The sequence below is a fragment of the Tympanuchus pallidicinctus genome, unplaced genomic scaffold (assembly GCF_026119805.1).
Source record: "Tympanuchus pallidicinctus isolate F22 unplaced genomic scaffold, pur_lepc_1.0 scaffold14, whole genome shotgun sequence".
NCBI classification, from domain to species: Eukaryota; Metazoa; Chordata; class Aves; order Galliformes; family Phasianidae; genus Tympanuchus; species Tympanuchus pallidicinctus.
This window is the reverse complement of record NW_026294659.1, coordinates 14,760,307-14,782,638: the sequence shown is the minus strand read 5'-3', so window position 1 is coordinate 14,782,638 and position 22,332 is coordinate 14,760,307. Positions and strand designations below refer to the sequence as shown.

General features: G+C 36.6%; 1 protein-coding gene across 2 annotated transcripts in view; it reads right to left on the bottom strand.

The window, feature by feature from the left end:
- The window catches only part of HLCS (holocarboxylase synthetase), a 115,607-nt gene that overhangs the window by 91,623 nt on the left and 1,652 nt on the right, over positions 1-22,332 (bottom strand). Inside the window, exons 2-6 of one of the 2 annotated variants that reach the window (XM_052673802.1) lie at positions 20,434-20,586; positions 16,777-16,939; positions 15,895-15,987; positions 14,267-15,219; positions 11,606-11,788 (exon numbers count right to left, since the gene is read on the bottom strand). In XM_052673802.1, coding sequence (XP_052529762.1) covers positions 11,606-11,788; positions 14,267-15,219; positions 15,895-15,987; positions 16,777-16,939; positions 20,434-20,586 — 1,545 coding nt within the window. The remainder of the gene's footprint in view (positions 1-11,605; positions 11,789-14,266; positions 15,220-15,894; positions 15,988-16,776; positions 16,940-20,433; positions 20,587-22,332) is intronic. The other variant, XM_052673803.1, reaches the window with a different exon arrangement.

The window sequence follows — 22,332 nt, the reverse complement described above, 5'->3', positions numbered from 1 at the left end:
ATAATAAGGACTTTTTGAGTCAAAGAGGTTGCACATGTCTCAAATCCAATTATTTATTCTCGTATGAAAGACAAAGCATCTTTCATCACCTGTTCAGAGTACGCCTGATGTCAAATATATTTCTTTAAAACAAGTATTTTAAAGACAAAGCTTGAAATATTTTCAGGTATTCCTATCAAAACCCCAGAACTCAAACAAGCAGCATGAATACTTACACTAATTTGCAGCCCATACTGCTTATGTTAACTTTGGGACGCTGCCCCCCCCTCTATAATAAGTGAAAAAGAGCACGTATTTGCTTTAAGCTACTGTACTACAATATGTTAGTGATGAAAAAGCAGATAATAAATCAACATTTAAAATGCAGTTAAGAAAAAAAACAAGAGGAAACACTAATTAGGCAACTTCCACCTCTGCAGCTGCTGTTCCTGTCAGGTAGGCTATGGTGTATGACCTAATTGTAATATTAACAGTTCAGTTTTGGAAAGAAAAGATTATCTACCTTCCAGATCAGAAAAATGCATGGATAATTGCTTATTTCATATAACAAGTCAAAATGTCAAAGCATGCTGTATGTAATTTTTTGTTTATATCTTTAAGATTATGCAGCAAATAGCAATTTTTTTGCTTTGAAACAAAAGAATTTCAGAAATACCTTTTTTTGTTGTTGTTGGTTTTGGCTACATGGAAAAGATGAAACATAATCCCTCAAAATCATTTTCTCTATATCTTAAAATTAAGAGGATCTCAAGATGCTTTCCAATTACTAAAAGCTGTTTTTGTGCATTACAAGGAGTACATCTAAGTCCCGTTCTTTAAAGTGCAGGAGATGGCAGTGTGTTTGTATGTTAGTATGAATAATGTTCTTCCTTTCAAATAATTTTTATGATTACATTTTTCCACTGAAAACATTGCCAACTTTATCCACTGAAAGGTAACTAAGAAAGAAATTATAACCAACTGCTTTTTTTTAAAATGTAAGATCTAAAAAAATATCGTGACAAAGCAGGGAAAAGGAAACTTTCACATACTACTCAGTATCACACTTTGCAACCTAACATCTAACTGCACATTTCATTCTTTGCAAATAAAAATCACGTTATCTTTATTTACCCTCTCTGAAGTAGTTAGAACATAATATTCACTCTATAGAAAGTCTTTTACTGAATGGAATAAAAACCTAGATATTTTGTCAGGCTAATGTTTTGAGATCTGCAATTTGTTGCCCATTTCTGAAGACTTAAGTTATAAAGATCTATTGTTCTGCCTTCAAATCTTAATTCTTGCCATGAAAAAACTATAAATTATCACCTTAAATTGCAGGAGATTCTTATCCTCGTTAAAACAAGTGGGAGCACACTGTACTACCTTCTGGAATATTGATCCTGCTAAGGCTGAGCTTTGAATTACACAGGCAGTCAGTTTTCACAAATTGAGAGGATATTTTACAATATTTTCCGAACTAGTATTCATAATATTCATGAAGCAAGTCCAATACAATTTGCCATGCAATGGGTAAGTAATACACATTAGAAAACAAAAATGAGGCTCTACAAAGCTGTAAAAACCAAAAGTTGATCTGTACCTTACATTCCAATGGAACGATCTGCCCAGAAGTAGCAGATTTGATAACCAATATTTTTTAGACATGCATTATAACTAGCAGCTGTAGAGAATGCTAGAATATGCAGCAATAGAAGTTGTTTTCTGTGTGGCTAAGATTTGCTTCTTACCTCTGCCTCTTCAGCTGTTGCCCCATTCCCCTCTCTCCACCCACACAGCATTTGTTTTCTCTTTCATCCAGTAAGACCAGCTAGCTCTTCTTCTTGAAGTTTTTCTCTCTCAAAAAAGTTCTTATCCTCATCAGTCAAGAAGAATGCTCCAATTTAAACGCTAGATGAAAAACTCCCATCTCCACTTTCCTCAAGTCTTTTTCTCTAGGTCAGTGTCATTTTCATAATCTCTATTATATCATCCATTTATAAAGGGTTAAAGACAGAGGACTTCATTTCTGAAACCTGAAGTTGCCAGTATGGCTACTAAAATAAGATGTAATCATTAACAGACTTAGTATTGCACCTAGGTATCAAACTTCAGCAGCACTGCTGATTCTTTGCTATTGGCACAGTTAAAGAACAGTGACTGACTAAAATTCTTAGTATTAAATCACGCAATCCTGCAAAACACTGCTCTGTATAACCTAACTGTTAGAATAAAGGTTTGCTCGATAGACGTGACAATGCAGCATCTTTAAATGGGATACTTTTATAGGCAAAAGAAATGTACATTACTGAGAAAACAAAATTCATTCTTATAACTTTTTTAATCTTGACTTAATTTCTTCAAATAATTGTGAAACCTTGCTTCATTGCTTTTGTAAATCCTCTGTAATTAATGTCAAGTAATTGAGTAAAATGATTTACAAATTTGAAATATGTTTCACTTGCCACTGACTAGAGCCCAAATAAAATAATCTTTTATAAAAAAGTTGTAGTAGAAAGTAAAGCAAATGTCTGAATTAAGCTAGCAGCTGTTGTTTAATCAGCTCTTCACTACAAAAACTGCATAAAGTCAGCCAGATAGTCACATGCCAAATTCCACTCCCACAGCACCTGGAATTTCAGGATTTCCTCAACATGGCAGAAACCTCAAGTCACTTCTTAAAATGAACTGTCAAAAAATGAATGCATTTGTAAGTCAATCTCTTGCTTTCAACTACTGATGGAAGTAACACTTGAAATATCTTTTTGAATTATCTATTCTCCAGTAGATACATTTGTACATCAAACTCTGAGAATACTGGAATGTCTTCTAACTCAATGATAATGTCAAATAAATTCCTATCTTAATTTTCCAGAATAAAATCAGCTCAATAAACTTAACTAAAAGGCTTTTTGTTGTGAGTGCTTCTTTTTCTCATGATAATGAACTTCTTCATAAGATATCACCAATGTTATCGAGCAGCTGAATTGTCAAAGAGTTGCTAACAGTTAAAGAAATATATACAGAAGACCTCAGTGTGGAAAATACACTGTTTAAATAAGATAAAGTTTGCAGTTTGTCTTGTTGACTCATATTTTCTCTCGCTTATTCAACTTTTGCCTCTAATTAAAATACACGATCTTATATCATCTAGCTATATTTTGTTTTAAAATAAATATACAAAAGGAGCCCTAATTAAGTTGTTAGATAACCACTATGATGATTTCCCATTGTGGAAATGTATCATCATTTCTGAGCAACGGTAACATGATAGCATCTCACAGGACTCCAGCTGATGCCAAGCCTGTTCTCATTTTCCCAGTCTCACTTACATAAATTAGCTACAGGCCCCACCAACAGTCAGAGAATCTCAAGTTTTTTAAGTTTGGAAATACTCCACTTAGCACTAAGATCTTTACCAGTGAGGTCATAGTAAACAAATCGATGCCAAATTGCCATGGATCTCCAGAGCGTTTGTCGCAAGTTATGGATTCTTGCTATCTAAAATCACCCATCTGCTCCAAGGCAGATGAACTCTGACTCCAAACAGTTCAACGGTCACAATTTACAGAGTGCTGACACAAATCCCAAAACCAGCCACTTTAATTGAAGCCTTCGCATTAAGTTATAACGTGTGCCTGTACTAGACACACACAGCCAAAACAACTATGGATTAATTTGCCGCTGTAGATTTCAGCATTTTTTACTTAGATTCTTATTGCAAACTCCAAGATAAACTGAAACCAAGAAAACTCAGCCTCACACACTGGCTAGCACCACTCTACACTGAATGACCTGCATTCAAGAAAGAGTATTCAATCAAAATGCTACTGACTATACATTCAAGGACAAGAAGTTAACAGAAAAGATGAACACAGCTCTAAAAAGCTTTAAATATATCACACATCATTATAGTTTCAGAATAGCTTATATCTTCTACTCTATACAGTACAGAAAGTTCATACCTACTGAAGAAAATGGTAGTGAAGTATCATGCATATTGATTTGAACAAAGCAAGCTCTGAAACATGACAGAACAAAATTTCAATAAGCTGCACTTCTTTTAGATGTGAGCACACATCTATTTCATATCAGAACTGGTTCTACAATAAGATTAAATGCTCCCCAGTACAAAGGCACTAAATTTTAGTTCTCACAGAGCCATAAAGACCCTTTTTATGGATATTACTACAAGCTAGGTATTTCCTTTCATTTCTCCAAGCTTCTTGTGTTTTATAAATGATCGTCCAAAACATTTATCAACCCAATACACAGTCAAAAGTTGTTTACAAACTGTAAAGCAACTGAAGTTTGCTATTCACTGTTGTTTAACATAAACAGCACTATGCTGCTACCACAAAAGATAGAAAAAGAAAACACTTTCTTAACAAAAGAAATATACAAGAGAGGGAACATTTGCCACATTTCTTTTTTTCCCTCCCACCAATACATGTTAAGTATTCCCTGGAGTGTAATAGCAGAAAAGTGAAGGATAACTTTAGGAAGCAACCACCTGGAATTACTTGGTTCCACTTTCAGAGTCTCCCTCATCTTTCATCAAGATTTCTTAATTGTAAATGTTTTACCGTATTTTGACACTACATACCATTGATCTTGTAACATTTACAGTACAGTTTTAAAACTGAGGAAATACTATATAGGCCAGTTGCTGCAAATGCACACAGAAATTTTAACGCAAATCTATACACAACGCACTGTGCATAAAATCTTTTCCATCCCTTCCATATTTTTGGCTTTTCTCTAAATTCAGCTAATAAGTGACCCCTAGCGGTAAGGTACCTTTCCTCACTCAAAGAGCTGCACAAAAAGCCTCAACTGCTTCCAGCTTCTTAGAGGAATAGGGATTCTTGTTGATTTTAATGTAATGCTAGCACTGTCATAGTTGATCAATACTGAAGTCTCACAATGCTAGACAGTCTATTTCCCGGTGAATTCACTGAAAGTACCTGCTGTACACCAGTTGTTCTTCAATCAAGAAATCCAAACAGAAGTATGAAGAAACATGCAAGTGTGAACAATTAATTGATAAATAACTTAGCCTTCTGATAATTATAGAGCCAGTAGAAGCAAACTCAGCTGTCAGTAACAGCTTCTACTACAGAGTTAGCATCTATAAAAAGCAATTTGTTAGATACTTAATTTTTTTTCCCCAAAAGTTACCAAAAATCCATTTATAGGTTATTAGTTCTTCTGCATTATATGACAGGCTAAATATACAGCCTTTGAACAGAGAAACAGGAAAGCCTAGTTTCTTCTAATTGTATCAAATAGTTTAAGCATTATATCCTTCACCATCTTTTTGTCCACATCCCCTACACACAGTTTCTATTATTATTTCAAATACTTCTCTTGCTTTCTCCCTTCTCTTTCAGCAAGGGAGATGATAGCTCAGCAAGTCTTCAAGTCATTGCTACAACCCATAAAATGACCTATTGTAATTATACCTAGAACTGGTATCATTCTACATCATCTACTGCCATATCCCCAAGTTCCCCTATCTCAGCTTCCCCATGACAACCCCTGCCTCCCTTCACAGCAATACTCAGTCCCTCAGTTGTTAATAGAGCCAGGCTTGCCAGCTGGGAGAAGATAAGAACAAGGAGTATGTTTCAGACAGAGTTACATTTAGGTAGAATGGACAGACATGTAAGAGGAAACTATGTAAATAGTTTAATAGTGTAAATAGAATAACAGAGGAGAGATGAGAGCAGAGAAAGATACACAATACTTACTCCACATCCACCTACCATCTTCAAAAGCAGCTTGGATATGGTCTTGGGCAACATTCTCTAAGCTGTCCTGCTTAAGCAGAAGGTTGGACTGGGTGACCTACAAAAGGTCCCTTCCAACTTCAGCCATTCTGTAAAACAGGAATCTGCAGAGGCTTATTACCTCAGTGTAGAAATAGCTTTCAGATGAATGGTTTTCTATCTTCCTCTGTCCAACTGAGCTTTGAAGTGCCAAAGCACATGACAGTCCCTTTGTATCCTCATCACCTTTACTGCTACTCAACTACTGACTGTCAAAATAGCTGTCTCCTGTTCAAGGGACATCCCACTCAGAATGATAGAAAATCAACACAAAGTAGGGTGTTTGACAGGAACACTTTCACTTACATTGTTGCATCTATGTTACAGGTTTGTTTTTGCCTGAATCAGCTTCACTAAAAGATATTTGCCTTCCAACCAATTGACAAAATCTCAAAGCTTTCATACAAAGACTTTGTCAGTAAGGCAGAGTTCAACTGAAATGATAATAATACATAAACAGAAGTAAAAAATTTTGGACACAAACTATTCACCAGGGATCAAAAGATAGCTCAAAACAGCATGCACTTCTTTCACTGGTTTTCTCAGCTCTCAGGTCTCTCCTGAGCTAAAGCAAGAAGCAAATTGCCTTTCTAGAAAAAAATATTTCCAAAAGGCTCCTGTTTTTTTGTCCTTCAGGCTAAAAGGCAAGAACAATGCTTAACACTTTGTGGATGATACAAAAGAATAAGCAAGTCTCCTATTTTGTAGATGATACACCTTAAAGCATGAAATTATCAGACAGCAAAAATAATCAGGCTTTTGAACTTTAGCATAACTTTTTCTGACTTTTAACACTGGTAATATATTTTATTAAATAGCAGTTTTGCAGTTGGATCTCAAGTTCTACAAAAGGCACTAATATATATAGAAATATCTTAGAAAAATTGACTTAAAATGTACCCTGAAATCTATGTTCATTATAGTGCTAGCTAAGAGATCAAGTTTCCCATCCTCAAAGAAAGATTTATTCAGGATAAAGTAACTTCATACTCTCTTTGCTGACATAATGGACTTGGAATTTTGAAACAGCCGATGGCATCACAGAATTGGAGCTTAGAACAGCAGCTCAAGATGTAGACTTGGTCCAACTGATTCTGCTGCAATGTATCCCAGTTATTCAAATACACAATCACCTTTATAGTTTGTTATCTGTTTGAGCATGGTATTCTGGATCTCAAAATGTCCTCTAAAAGCAAGTCTAAAGTGCAACAGATGTTCATTTGGACTTTCAAATTATTCTCTGTCCCCAGTAAACAAAAGTTAAAGCCCCCAAATTCAAACTTCAGTCAATATCTTTGTACTGCCTGTTTGTTATTGCAGAAGAGCATACTGTTTAAAAGATGGCTACTAGCTCAGCCAAAGCAATGAAGACTGCTTGTATTTCATAATTTGGCTGCCATCCATTTGGAAGATAATGAAAAAAATTGACTCAGCCTAACACAGCCTGAGTCACTAATCAAGTTTGAGAAGCTTCAGACCAGAAAATGTGTGGGAATAACGTATTTCCTAATGGAGATAATCACTATTCTGTCAAATATCTCTCATTCTCCAAGGAGTGAATTCTTGTTTCCAGTTTCCACGAAGCCAAGAATATGCTACGCTGAATCGTAGAGCAATAAAATACAATCCTAGCCTATATTTCTGAAAAATATCCTTTAAAATGGTAATGTGAAAGAGTAAATATATGAGTGTTTCAAGGCAAAGCTGCAGAAATAATCAGATCTCTATGCTCAAAGCTACCACTGAACATATGGGGGCCAGATAACAGGCATACAGTGATCACCATTTGTTTGAACACTTAGATTTTATTAGCAGTACAGTGACGCAAAATTTTGTTTTTAAAGCACTGCACAAGTCTACAATTTGCATAACTGTGTTATATCAGATCAAAGAAAGTGGAAAAGTGCTGTATTTCAATAGTCATACTTGTCACTAGAACAACTTCTAAGACCAACAGGTTGTATAGATTTAACTTTTACCTAACAAGTAATCTGCCTTTCAAACACTGCCTTCATTGTTCTTGCAGCACTATATCAATAAAATGTTTTTCCCCAGCTAACTGAATTCTACAATGTCCAACTGGAAGTAAACTGTACTTGTCATGGTGTAAAAAACTCTGTGATGAAAGTGTAGCCTTGAGTGTTGTTTCTTTCCAGGCCCATTATCTTACACTGTATTTACAAGAAAGGAGATCATGAATAAAACACAGAAGCTGTCACAGCAATCTTTCACCACCAATAGAAGCCAGCATGAGCTGAGGATCTGACTAGCATAATTCCACATGGTAAGACATAGACCTCTAACCAGACAGACAATATCATCCATTATTCAGGTATTAGAGATAGAGGTACTAATGTCCAACCTTTTGGCTTGCCTGGGCTGCCCTGAGTTTTAAGAGAAATTGTCATGAACCATATCTAAAATGTATGATGTACGTAACTAAAAATGTAATTATTTTATTAAAAAGTTTTTTAAAAAGATCTTTTATTTGAATCCAAAGCCACAATATTACCAGAATTTCAATATCAAACTGTGGCCATTTTTAGAAAAAGTCAGGTATACAAAAGCAATGATGAAGAAAATAAGAATAAAACCGAGAATATCTGAGATATGGAAATTAATCACAGCAGTGATATTATTTGAAAAGTACCACATAAACAAAAATTGAACAAGTTACATTTTCTAGTTTGACGTCTCAGTCTGATATTTTAACTTCCTATTGACAATTAACCTAAATATGTTGCCCCAACAGTGGTAACAGTGTGATTTAACTTTCATTGTTTAGAATCAGTTATTCAACTGCTAAGAGTAAATGAGATTCACTGCTCAATTACTACAGCCTCTAATTCATCTTGTCTCCAGCTTCACTACAGAAAAGCTGGAGATCTCTGCCTGTTTCAGAACATCAGCAGCACAAATCTAGCTGCAAAGCCTTAAGAAGCCAATATATCACTTATTTTAAAAGCTTGACCATTACATAAAACTATGTAATTTTCAGTGTAAGTAGGGTCAAAAGTTTAAATATTTCTTCCCAAATCTGGCATTCCATCTCAAAATAGATTTTTGTTTCATATGCCAAAGACAAAAAATATTAACGTCTGTCTTTCTAATTCTTCTTTTGAAGAAAATTAATTTTAAATGGAGGTTGCTTATGTGTTAGATAATTATACATTTTCTCATTTCTTCATATACTGAACTGTAGTCCTCCTAAGACCTAGACAGTAAGCAGAAAGAACTATAAATTAATAACAATTGTACCGATAATGTAAAAAGACAGATTGATCAGACATCTGGGGCTGAGGAATATACAGAAGATACTTGCTCATTCAATAATGTTGAGTAAGTTTTATTTCAAGTCCACAGAGTAGAAGGAACTAGGTCTGATGGAAGTCATGAAGTGATAAAGAGCTAAGGGAATGGCTAAGGTAAATCAAATAAATCACACAGAACAGAAACAGGCCTACAGTAAATTGAAGCTTATAGATCTGAAAGGAAAAAAAATAGCTAAGTAGAATAATAATTAAAATTCAAAGAACTAAAAAGAAGGACAAAAATATTTTCTTTTTCTTAATGCACTAGAAAATAAGGAGCAGAATAAAATATTTCTCACATATAAGCTAAATGAACTTACAGCTTCTTAATGGAATTTGAAAAATCTGTGGAAGTTAGTGATTTTTAAAATGGAGTGGTACAGATACAACCCTCAGCCTGAAAGAAAATGAATCAATGAACTGCCAGCTCCTAGAAAGGAGGAGCACCTTTCTTTCATTTTTGCCTAAGTATCTGCTACTGGCAACTGCTAACAAGACATTATGAGCTTGCTTGATCATCAGTTGACTTATCACAGCATTTCTTAATACAGAAAAATATTTAAAAAAAAGTTGAAAAATCACTTGTTGCCAGTAAGCGTAACTTGGTTAATCTCTCAGGAAAGGCATATAGACTCCAATACATTCTAGAGACCCAAATGGGAAATACTTCCAATAGCGACATAAAAAATAGATCAAAGTTCAAAAATTACAAAGCTTTCAAGGCAGCTCTTCCACCTCCTTTTCCAATACTCCTGACATACGCTGTAACCTAAATCTTGTTTAAGTATTTCTGAAATTATAGATGCATTTCACTGTATATAGGAAAGTGAGAAACTTATTTTTCTTCAGATGTCATGTTATAACATAAGTAACTTGTTAGAAAGCTCAACTATTGCATCTTTCTTACTTATTTTACTGTGCTGTTTCTTCATTAATAGCTGCAGCTCTTACACACAAGTTGCAACTTTCTCTCACATAGTATTCTGGAAAACATGTTATGGCCAAAGCAAAAATAAAATACACTATGGAGAAACAACATTTACAAAACAATTTTGGTGTGAGATCTAACTATACAGTAAGTACTTAAGAAAACCTTTAATGGACTGCAACCTGTAACGTGCCACTAGATGGCAAGTTTGGATAGAAATTTGCTAACTTATTTTAATCACAGCAAGACTGCTTGAAAATTGCAAGTGCATAGGAAAGATAATCAATCACAAAAAACAGTAAAGGAAAAGAACACACACACACAAAATTAGTTACATAAATTCTAAGTCTTCTGTATAAAGCATATTGAATATTAGTCAGAAAGGCTAAATGAGTTTTAATTTTTAACACAGACGTAAAACTAATTCTTTTGAGTTTACTGCAGACAGAGAGACACAAGTGCTTGTTTCAAGTCTGGTCACAGACAGCTGCACTGACTGCAGCAACAATGAGGATATATGATCTGGAGAAAGGCTAGGAAGGTAAATGGGAGAGTTACATCTTGAGAAAGTAGATTCCAGCTTATTCAAGGAATTGCTTGTTAGGATTGCTTGGAAAGAAACCACACAAGGAAAGATACCCAGGCAATACAACTGATTTTTAAAGTATATTTATGTAGAACTTCGCTATGAAACACTGTTATGCAGGAAGACAAGGCCGGATTGGTTAAATAGGGAGTTTTTCAATGAGCTAACATGCAGAAAAAGAACACATGAATAGTAGAAACAAGGACAAGCAATGCAAGAAGTATATAAAAACATAACTTGAATACTACAGATAAAACTCAGGAAGTTAAATACCCACCTAGAGTTAATTTAGTGCTGGACAGTAGCAGTAGCAAGAAGGGATTACAATGATTTTCTCATTTCAAACAAGTTATTCAAGAAAAACCTTGGTGCACTGATGCATGGGGAAGAACCTCATGGCAGGTACTGTTAGATAAAGCTGAAGTACTCAATGCCTTCTTTGCATTGGTCTTCAGAGGCAAAGCCTGCTTCTGCACATCAGTGTGCACTGTCACGAAGCTGAACACTTTCAGATTCATAGAGGCAAATGGAATTAATTGAAGAAAAATTGGCTTACACAATTATGAGTTAGTCTGGATCTGCTACTGATCTACCTGTCACACAACTTTATGCGATTTGATCTTTTGTTCCCAACCTATACAGAAATTTCCACCTAGTTTTAAATAAAACCAATTCCCATTGTTTGAATTAGTTCTCTCTGTACATTATCACAGACTTATGTTTGATACTCAGAAGCATGTAAATAAGCACAACTCTTAAAATATATAGTAAATATTCCCCCATTATTAAATTCAAAACTACCATAAACAGGTAATGACATAACAATAGAGTAGAAATTAAGGTTTTCATTCATTCACAATAAAGCTCTCCAAAAAAAATCCACCATGTTAACAAGCCATATTGAAAGTGAACACTGAATTTGCCTTGTATAACTGTCAGCCAACTGAAATGTAAGCAGAGGCCGTACCTCATCAGAAGAGAGAAGGTAAATAGGTGTCAGTGTAGGAACTTCACTTAATTCACAACTCAGGCCAAGTGATATCAGAATCTCCTGGAGAACTTCGTATCTCTTGGAATTGCTCATCTTAAGCAAATTAAAATCCTCTTCAGTTTGGATATCCACAGAATTAGTATCCAGTTCCAAATGTACCTGGCAGGATACACGCAAAGAGAATTTTAAAAATTGTTTTACAGGATTACACATTTTATATTGGCAGAGAGATGCGCTCAACAAACTCCATCCTAACTGTGGTCGCATAACTAGTGTAACTTATAAATTTCTCACTATTTATCATACCTACATTTTGGGTATAATCACCCTACTAAAAACTAGGGAGTAGCTATATCTTAACATTCAGGGATCACAGATGCTGATATACAACAATTTTCTCTAAAATCTACATAATAAACTCATCTTCTTCTGAAGGAGAAGTTCAAACTTGCAGATATTCATTAATTTAAACTCTTGCAAGAGGGATCTTAGAATCAACAGTAATATTGCTCACATTCTGGCTTGCGCAAAAACAGAATTATATTAATATTGAAAGACCTTTATCAGAGGTTGCACAAGATCAACAGAAGTCTGCCAGAACATATCCTTACTGCATCACACATATTAAGTAGCTAAAAGCATAGCTAAAGAAATATCTCTGAACAGTATCTCAGAACCCCAGGACAGGACTTCATAGATAAAAAAAATCGCAGGGCTCAAGCAGTTGTTTAAAAGAAGAAATGAAACACCTTCAAGGCCTGCTTTCATTTGTTTGTTTGTTTCAAAATATTTAGAAGTTTTTGTACACTGCTTCATGCACATACATTTGATGAAAATCAAAAGCCATTGTGCTAGTTTCTCCCATTTTGCACATTTTAATTATGTTCTTCAGCTTTTATTGATGACCTGTTTCTCTGAAATTCTGAGAAATTTGCTGAAGGTAGCCAGGGTGGGAAGAACAAATGGTCAACAGAAGAGTACAGAAAAAAGGGAAACAACAAGTCTCTGTTATAGAATGTTATAGAACGGCTGATGTCACTGTCAGCCCCCTGAAAAGAAAACAGCGAGGTTTTTCAAATCCAAACTGAAAGTCATTTGAAATTATAAAGTAACACTCTAATCCTTTTAATCTGATTTTTGAAGCTATACTGTAACACCCTTTTTTTTTTTTTCCTGGGAAAAACTTTTGCAGCATTAAGTTGTATTACAGGAGAAGACTTCATTTAAATGGTACGGCAAAGCAGGTTTTACCATGGAACTTGCAGAAATGAATAGCAATGGTATCTAACCAATTTTCCACTCCAAGTACAGATGGATCACACAGGTAGCAAAACTTCCACCAGAGTTATAAACATGTTACTATATATACCAATTTCCAAAACTGAGGATAATATCCTGCTTCCAGTTGTGACAGAGTTAACTTTCATCCTAGTAGCTGGTATGGTGCTGCGTTTGGATTTAAGATGAAAATAACACTGGTCACACACTGACATTGTAGTTCTTGCTGAGGAGTGCTTACACACAGCCAAGGATATTTCAGCTCCTCACGCTGCCCTGCTAAGTGAGGAGCTGGGGTTCTACAGACAGCAGGGAGGGAACACAGCCAGAAAGCTGACCTAAAATGGCCAAAGGGATGTCCCATAGCACACGGTGTCATGCTGAACTATAAAGCTGGGAAGAAAAGAGTAGTAGCAACCACTGCTTGAGGAGTGGCTGTGCACCTACTTGTCAGTGGGTGGTGAGCACTGCACTAAGCACCACTTGTTCTGTGTACTCTTTAATCATCATTATTTTCCCTTCCTTTTTGTCCTATTTAACTACCTTTATCTCAACTCATGAGTTTTAATTTTTTCCTCCCTGATTCTCTCCCTCTCTACTTATAAGATGCAAAATGTTACATAGTTAAAAGTTTAAATACTGAAGGAAGACTCGGGAAGAAAAAAAATAAAAATTGTTTTCAGCTGACCACAGCTCTCCTCTCTTCTTTTGTTCATGAAAGAAATTGTATGGCAGTTTGTTGTATACACAGTTTGCAACAACAGTCTGGGACCTTTCTCATGTACTCTTTCCAAAGAGATCTGGCTACCTTATTCCTAGAAATTTAAAGAATTTTCCTTTTAAGCTTCTTGAACATTTTATTTTACTTCCTCTTCTGACTCTCTTCTTCATCACATTTCCTATTTTTGTATGAAAGCTTTTATTTTGTCAGTATCAGCTTTTACCCAGAATTCATCAATAATTCTGCTTTTCCTGTTCCCATATCCCAAAGTCTGCAAAGTGCACAGTTGTAATACAGTGAATCTTCTAGCAGCAGAAATTGATAGCTCTGCCTTTGAAGTGGCTTTCTTACTATGCATATCTGTTGTCTCCTCTACCATCCACAGAAATTGTACATGACCGACATGGTGAAAACAAGAACCTGCAACAGCAGTGACATTTTTCTTCCATTCTTCAGCTTTCCTGAGGATAAAGTGAACACCACTCTGTATTCAGAGCCCTTGTACATTCACTGAGACATATATCCACATTTGCCCCTTGACAAACATTCCAAAGAGCATGCCAGATCAATAAATAAACTTCTTTAAAACACAATACCGTGTACCAATGAGCGAATTAATGCTTTTCAATACACAGTACCTGAGAAAGAATGGCTTCTCCTCCATTGTCTCCGTAAGGCAGATGAACAATAACTACATCTTTATCAGCATTATTTAAGCAACTCAATGGCTTCACTTTGCTGCTCCCTTCCTTCATCGCTACATCAAAAATACAGCCAGTGATCAAAAGATTTAACTTCATTTCAGTACTGTCCATTTTAGTGACCACTAATTCATGAACAGTTCTCTTCAGTTTGTCTTTCCTCTTTATTTGTAAACCATCAAATGCAAAAGAGGAAGACAACCCTAGAATCTTTCCACCTTTAGATAAAAACTTCATAAACTGTTTTTGGTTCTTCTCAGAAATAGGCTTTTCTGTGGCAATGATCAACAGCACTGAATTATCAATCCACGGAGCTTTCAGAACTTGTTCCTCATGCAACTGGTAGATAGTGTAGCTGTCTGTATCAACACATTCCTGAATGACTGATTTTACTTGCTCAAAGCCCACTTTTGCAGTTTCAGAGCCAACATAAATCAATATATTAGGGGGCTTTCCGGCAAGGTTTACTCTCTTTATCCCTGTTGTTAGACAATCACCATTCTCTTCCAGTTTGCTATTGCAATCATCAGGAAGTTCTGGAATGGCTTCCACAGAGGCAAACCTGACTGATTCTATAGTGCTGTTTTCAAGCTGTAGACATTCATGACAGCTGGAAAGATGCAAGTGATGATGCTCTCCAAAACCCGTCTCTTTGTCAGATAGACTGTTGGATTCATCTTTGTGCTCATTTTCTTTTCCTAGCTTAGATTTCTCTTCTTTTGCCTCTGGATCACTTTGTCCCGCAGACTCAGCTATTCCACACTGTGTTTTAATAGTAGTTCCAAAAGTAGCAGGAGTTACTTCATTCGTCTGTGTAATGCTTGCACTCTTTTTCATAGATGGTGTCACCTGTTTTAACTCCTTCAGAGTATTTTCTTGTAAATGGACAGCTGGAAGAGTTAAAAAATGAGGAGTTATAAAATTTTTTATCAGAAGATCTATGATGAATATCACTGTATCAGCAGAATCAAGGCTTAATTTCAGCACAAGTTCAGAATACTACAAATTTTATCTGTTTGACACATCAAAACCACTCCCTCAACTAGAATAAATTTATACTCATAAAACAAGTCAGTGACTGTAATGACTATCTGTTTCAAGGAAGTATGGATGAGAGTGTAGCACTTGTTATTTACAAGGAACATTTAAAAAACCCACTAACACTCATTAGCAGTGCACAAATATATGGAGAAAAACAAAACCTGAGAACTGTACACAATACAGATGTGCTCGTAACAGAACAACAGTAAATGAGAAGTAGGTAAAGAAGTTCTCATAAAAGTATTAGTTTGTCAGTTTTTGTACATGGACAAAAATAAAGCAAGGGAAATGCTTTTGGAAAAATGCTGATCTGTTAAGGAGGGCAGAGAGGAAAATTACTATTTTGAAATGAAAGGTTTTGAAATAGGTTGCGAATAGGTTTTGAAATAAGCTATTAAAGTCATGATAGTGGATAAGATGGAAATGCTGAACCACGTCTCTGGCACTGTCAAAGGCAGTAAAATAAAAGCTTTGCGTAAGTAAAAAAAAAAAAAAAAAAAAAAAGATACATCTGAACTACTTACAATCTCCAGAAAGGGAAACATAATCAGCTATAGGAAATACATAGGAGCTAAAAATCCAAAGAAAAAACAAATAGCAAATGTGAATTCCTTTCCCTAAAAAGAACAGAAATGCAAAGATAAAAATTTCCTGGTAAGTTCAAATGAAAAAAAAAGAAGAGCAAAAAAGATACCTACTGTGAGCAAAACTTGTAGAGCCAACTAACAGAGAAAGAGGAGAGAAAAATTATTCTTCATATGGTAACTTACTTCTTTCAGTTTCTGAGTCACAGAAATACAAGGGCCACTCCTAAAGTAATGTCTCCTACTTTATTATATTGGCACACAATCTCAGAGGTGGATATTGGTTGTATGGCAGTAAATGTCGAACCTTCCAACCAATATTCCATTACACTTTGTTGCCATGACAGTCCCTCTGTGTGGAAAAAATTGGCACCCACTGACATTCACTAATGCTTTCTGAATGTTGATGGACACCCAACAGTGGATGTGAGTGCAGTGGTGCGTTTCACAAGCGGCAAGAGCAACAAGTCATCTCCACTGGAGCTAATTTTTATGAGCATGTAATGCAGGTTTTTGTTGATTGCTGATGAAAATGTATAGATAATAGTGGTGTGTTGAGAAGTAATGTTTTGTAGCTGAGAATTTGCTCTATCAAATAGTGTTATTGTGCTGTTTCTATCTGTTATAGTTTCCATGGAAGTAAGTAGGAGGCAATACTTCCAGAGCAACCTCCTTACCACAAGTCAAAATAAGCAAAAACTGATTGAATCCATCTCCAATGCCATAAGGCCAAATGCTTATTTATGTAGATATTAAGATCATATACACAGCTCTAAAACAAACACATTTTATCATTAAAAACAAACATGTGAAAATACTCACAAACAATCTTGCATGGAACCATTCCGTTATCCATTTGAAGCCTGTCTTCCATGAATGCTATTCCAAGGTTACTGAAATTATCTACACTTGCTTCAGCAATTAACTTATATGGTTCCCCAGGTTTATAAGCCAATGGTGAACAATAGTCAGACCACTTCACAATCTAAGAATAAACCACACGCATGGTTTTCAGTTTGAAAAGGCTACAGAAAAATATAAAATATACCAACAGTATTATGTTATTGCAAGATGAACTGCAGTTGAGAACCGCCCTTTCAAAAGATTCTGGTATGGAAAAATATCACAACAGGCAGAGCCACAGGGATATTACAAAAGCAGACCAGCACAACTGGCAAATTCAAGTGTCAAAAACAACAAAACTATTTTATCAGAAGCATTAAGTAAGTATACAAGGTTTAAGTTGCTTGGTACATCAAGAATTCTGGTCCCTAGAAAAGCATAATGGGAACACTTGGACTTCTCCTCTCAGAGAAGGTTTGTTAAACCCAAATACATGCACATCACCCACTATTCCTGATCAGCTTTTTCTTCAAGTGCTGTGCTGCTGCCATGTCTCTTTGCCCAGAAATTCAACAAAAGGGCAACCAGTCTTAGACACTCAAGGTACCTAAGAATTCTTAGAGTACACTGCTTTCATGTCTACAAAAACCTTAATCTCTTCTCCTCCTTTGCATGCCATTCAAGCCAACTCTTCCACAGCCCCTCTCTTCATCATGTGACTCTGGGCTATTCCCTATGGTGGAAGTTAAGAATAATAACATTTTAAAGACATCCTTTCTTACCCAGAGAACACACACAAGCAGCTAACATCCACATCACCTGTAAATTGTGAGAATATATTGATACTTTTTCTTCATGGCACCAAGTAGAACATTAGGCATACTAATAAGTAAAAACTAGTTACTGCTGTCTAGTATGAATAAAGTGAATAAACAAAAGAACCTCTCAAAGTTAGGCTACTGCCAAGACATATGACCTAAAATTCTCCTAATGCAACAACCCAGAACAGAACAAATGCCCTAAGAGAACTGTTTCAAACCAGCCAGGCTTTCCTGCTATGATTAGAAATTCTCATCAAAATTCTGTCATAATACAGAACAAAAAGCTAGCTCTTACTAAGAGATGAGAAATTATTTATACTCTTGCTTTATGCATCCACCTCAGTTTCAGCAGAAACCAGTGACAGATCACTGACATCTGTTCAAAAAACATCTTTCTGTCAAGACATTCTTGTAGGCCACAGGAATAATCTATTCTTATAGTCCCTGCCTATGTTGAAAGTTAGCTGCCAGAGGTAACATCCAAAAGCACTTCTGGAAGTGACACACAGAAAAATAATAAATAAAATAAAACATCAGTCCTTTTCCACTTAAGTTTTCCCTCCTGATTATATGCTTTATATCCAGTCTACTATCTGGATTATTGTTTTTCAGTTTGATAAATTAATTGTTAATGTCTGTAGAAGAATCCCTTTTTTCATTCTAAAGAAAGTGCAAACAAACAAATCAACAAGATTAAAACACACACACACACAAAACAACAACCCACAATTCTGCCTAATAAAAAACCTCAGAAGAACAGCAAATCAGTGCTTCAATCCAGATGTTGCTTTTGTGGACCTGTGATATAAATTTCCCTTAGCCCTCTGCCTGAGATGGGCCAGTACTCTCCAGGTGCACACTGAGACAAGGTAGAAGCATAACAACAGGTATCCTCTCCAATTTATATCCTACAAGCAGAACCCCCTGGATGGCTTCCACTAACTTACATCAAAGAGAAAAAAAAAAAAAAAAAAAAAAAAAGCCATCTACAAACCAGCTAGTGTGGCTACTGCTATGAGGCCAGCTGGGATGAGGGTCAATAGGCTTCAGCAAGAAAGGTTTCAGTTCAGAACAAACTTCTAGTACCTCCAGTCCTCACAGTCTGGTCTTCACAGAGATAATGATTTTTTGCCTGGTGCAGCACTTCACCTGGACATCATTCCTCTAGAAGGCAAAGACTAACATGTTCCATGTGAAAAGTATCTCTTGAGAGTAGACCCGCAGAGAAGGACTTGGAGGTCCTGGTAAATGAGAAGCTGGACATGAGCCAGCAGCATGCACCTGCAGGCCAGAAGGCCAGCTATGTTCTGGGCTGCATTAAAAGAGGGGCGGCCAACAGGGAGAGGGAGGTGATTGTCTCCCTCTATTCAGTTCTTGTGAGGCCCTATCTAGAGTACTGTGTCCAGGCCTGGAGCCCCCACCACAAGAAGAACATGGAACTCTTGGAACAGGACCAGAAGATGACCACTAAGATGATCAGAGGGCTGGAGCACCTCTCCTATCAAGAAAGGTTGAGGGAATCAGGCTTGTTTAGCTTGAAGAGAAGACTCTGAGGAGACTTCACTGTGGCCTTCCAATACTTGAAGGGAACATATAAACAGGAGGGGGAACAACTGCTTATGAGGGTGGACAATGATAGGACAAGGGGGAATGGTTTTAAACTGAGACAGAGGAGGTTTAGGTTAGATATTAGGAGGAAGTTTTCCACTCAGAGGGCGGTGACACACTGGAACAGGCTGCCCAAGGAGGCTGTGGATGCCCCATCCCTGCAGGCATTCAAGGCCAGGCTGGATGTGGCTCTGGGCAGCCTGGTCTGCTGGTTGTGGACCCTGCACACAGCAGGGGGGTTGAAACTGGATGATCTTTGAGGTCCTTGTCAACCCAGGCCATTCTGTGATTCTACAATTCCATTAGCATGCTTTGTTCTCAATTCAAAGGCCTACAAAGGGTACTAAAATCAGGTTGCAGTCATCCAGAATAATTCCCATTCACGGCCTGTCCTTCTGTTCCTGCATTCTTACCAGGGTAGGTAAGTCACCAGACACTTTGCTCTCTGTGTTCACTGCAGCAGAGGACTCCCATATCACCTCTCAGAACAAATTGCTCGGAAAATGCATGCTTCTCATCCAAGGGATCTGATGAACCATAATTACTTACAGATGCAACTGCATCTTTAACAACCTGGTAACCTGATGCCAGAAAGTAAGGATGACAGATGATTCTGTGGAGTGCTAAGTAGGGACAATTAGGGAGGGCACCTAATTAGCCCCTCCAGGTAGCAGTCCTAGCTTGTGGCATAAGCTGTTTAGTGGAGGACTCTGTCAATTCTATGCTATTCCAGCAATCACCCAGTAATGCATGCATGGCTTTCTACCTCTTCTCCCCTTGCATCAGTGAGCAATGAGGTCCATTCTGTAACTCAGCAACATTTTTCAGTATTATGAATTACAGGTCAAACGCTATTTGTAAATTTCAAACAAGAATCATTACCATTTCCCAACTGCATTTTGTAGAAAAGCAAAGAAATTAAGAATTTGACTGTGGCCTCACTTCAATAGACTTTGAAAAAATTATCAAAATGTATTTAATATCAAATGTTGATACATTTATTTGAAGTAAAAAATAGAACTTGAGTATTAAAAGTGATTGTTTAATGACTAGATTACATTTTTATTCCCAATAACATTATAAGTGTACAAAATCTGTGACTGATTTATTCCTTCAAGCATTTAGAGTCATGCTTAATTCTATGTGCATATCAATGCTAGACTTTACACTACTACTTTCTTTACACAAAACAAAGAGAAGTGCTTACCTCTTTTGAGGACACAGGTAATTTCTGCAAGTTATCTGCCTGAGCTGAAACACTTTCTGTCACAAAAGCTATATGTTCTGCTTCTAGTAACTTATCAGGATAAATAAGAGGAGAAATGAGAAGTAGACTCCATCTGTTTAAATCATCGAGGAGCTGAAAGAAAACGGAAAGGAAAAGTCTCTAAATGGAACATCTCATTTAATAATTCTTTTTTGAATTTTCCCCAGACCAAATTCAAATCTAACTCTTCAGCTTTACATGAACAGTCTCCACAGTTTTGCAAGGAAGAGAACTTCCATAAGCAAAAAGGGGAAATCATCCTGAACCATTAAGAAGGGACATATTAAAAGTAAAATAAAAATGGATCATCTACAAAAATGGATCAGCTTTCAAGACAACTCAGATGCTAGCATTCAACCTTAAAGTAGAAGCATACAGCTGAATGGGCCACTGAAGACAGCTGTGCTATTGGCACTGAGACCTTCTTGGGTCACTTGCCATTGGACTCTGCCATTGGCAGTATGTTTCATTCAATCCAATCCTCCTCTCTCACGCTGCAGGCTGCCCTGCCTCCTTCTCCCATCTCAGTGCTGGTTCCTGATGGCAGAAGAGCACTGCTTTGAGCTTTCATAGAGACTGAGTAGGCAGTCATAACACAGCACACACACTCAGTCAGCACAGTGCCATTACCTGGCTAGCATTCAGATGGCAATCATTACAGTTAGGTAACAGTTCTCCAAGAAACACAGTCCCACAGATAAGTAGAACACACTATCTCTACATCCATCTGCCAAAAGATCCATGAGACTATGAGCCATAAATAACCTAAAGACTGTATATTACATTGGTCTAATATTCAGGATAGCCAACTTATAGTTCTAAGAATTCTTTTGTAAAGCCTGTTATGTATAAATAGTTTTATTTTTGTGGAGGTGTACAGCCTCCTAAAAATCAGTACAAAATGTAGATATGTGTATGGGAACTATTGAGTCATGGCCTGAACCACTGATTGATCACCTGAGGCAAGAACTGAGTCAGCCCTGGGAGCACAGGTGAAGGCAATTCAGCTGTGTGACCAGAAGGAGTGGTGCCTGGTTGCACCTCTCCTAGATCCCATTAAAGGGCTAACTGCCCCTAGGGAAGGATCTCTTCTGGAGATTCCTCCTTGTGGAATTTTATACTGGGAGCTGAAGACATGGGTGAGCGTTTCATTTTATGTTGTCTCTCTACCATGATAATCTTCTTAACTATAAACCTGTAAAATACCATCCTAACCATGTCACTCTTCTAACTGTACATTTGTTAATTGTACGATACTGTACTGACATTATTTTTTCCCACCATACTTTAAAAGTTGTAAATAGTAAAATAAATAGCTATTTTAGTACCACTATACTAGAAACACAGCTTTGTATTCCTTTGGTAACTCTATGTAGAAGCGTGAGAAAATTTCCATAGAACATACCACACATGTACATGATTGCACATGTAAATAGAAATGCTGTAGTATTAAGATTTCTTTGTATAACTTAACTTCAAGAGGACAGTCTGGCTAGCTTGCCATCCAACCAGCTTTTCTGAGCATGGAAGCTGCAAAAATAAACATTTCTACCTTCCCCAGGAAAGTGAGCCAAACTATTGAAGCTTTGTATTACCTTAGATGTTCAGTTTGATTAACTGGGGAGAGAAGGAGGAAGAAAGAAACTTATCAGGTTGCTATTTAGAAACCAGTGTAGCTCAGCTAGCTTTCTAGAGGCCAAAAGCATGATAGTCTTTTTTTTTTTTCCCAGTGTTCAATGGATGATGCAGCATTCCGCAGCAATACTGCCTCTGTCTGTAATACAGTTAAGTCAGAACCCTCATGTTTCACAGGAACAGGGTGTAGGGCGGCAGGCCTTT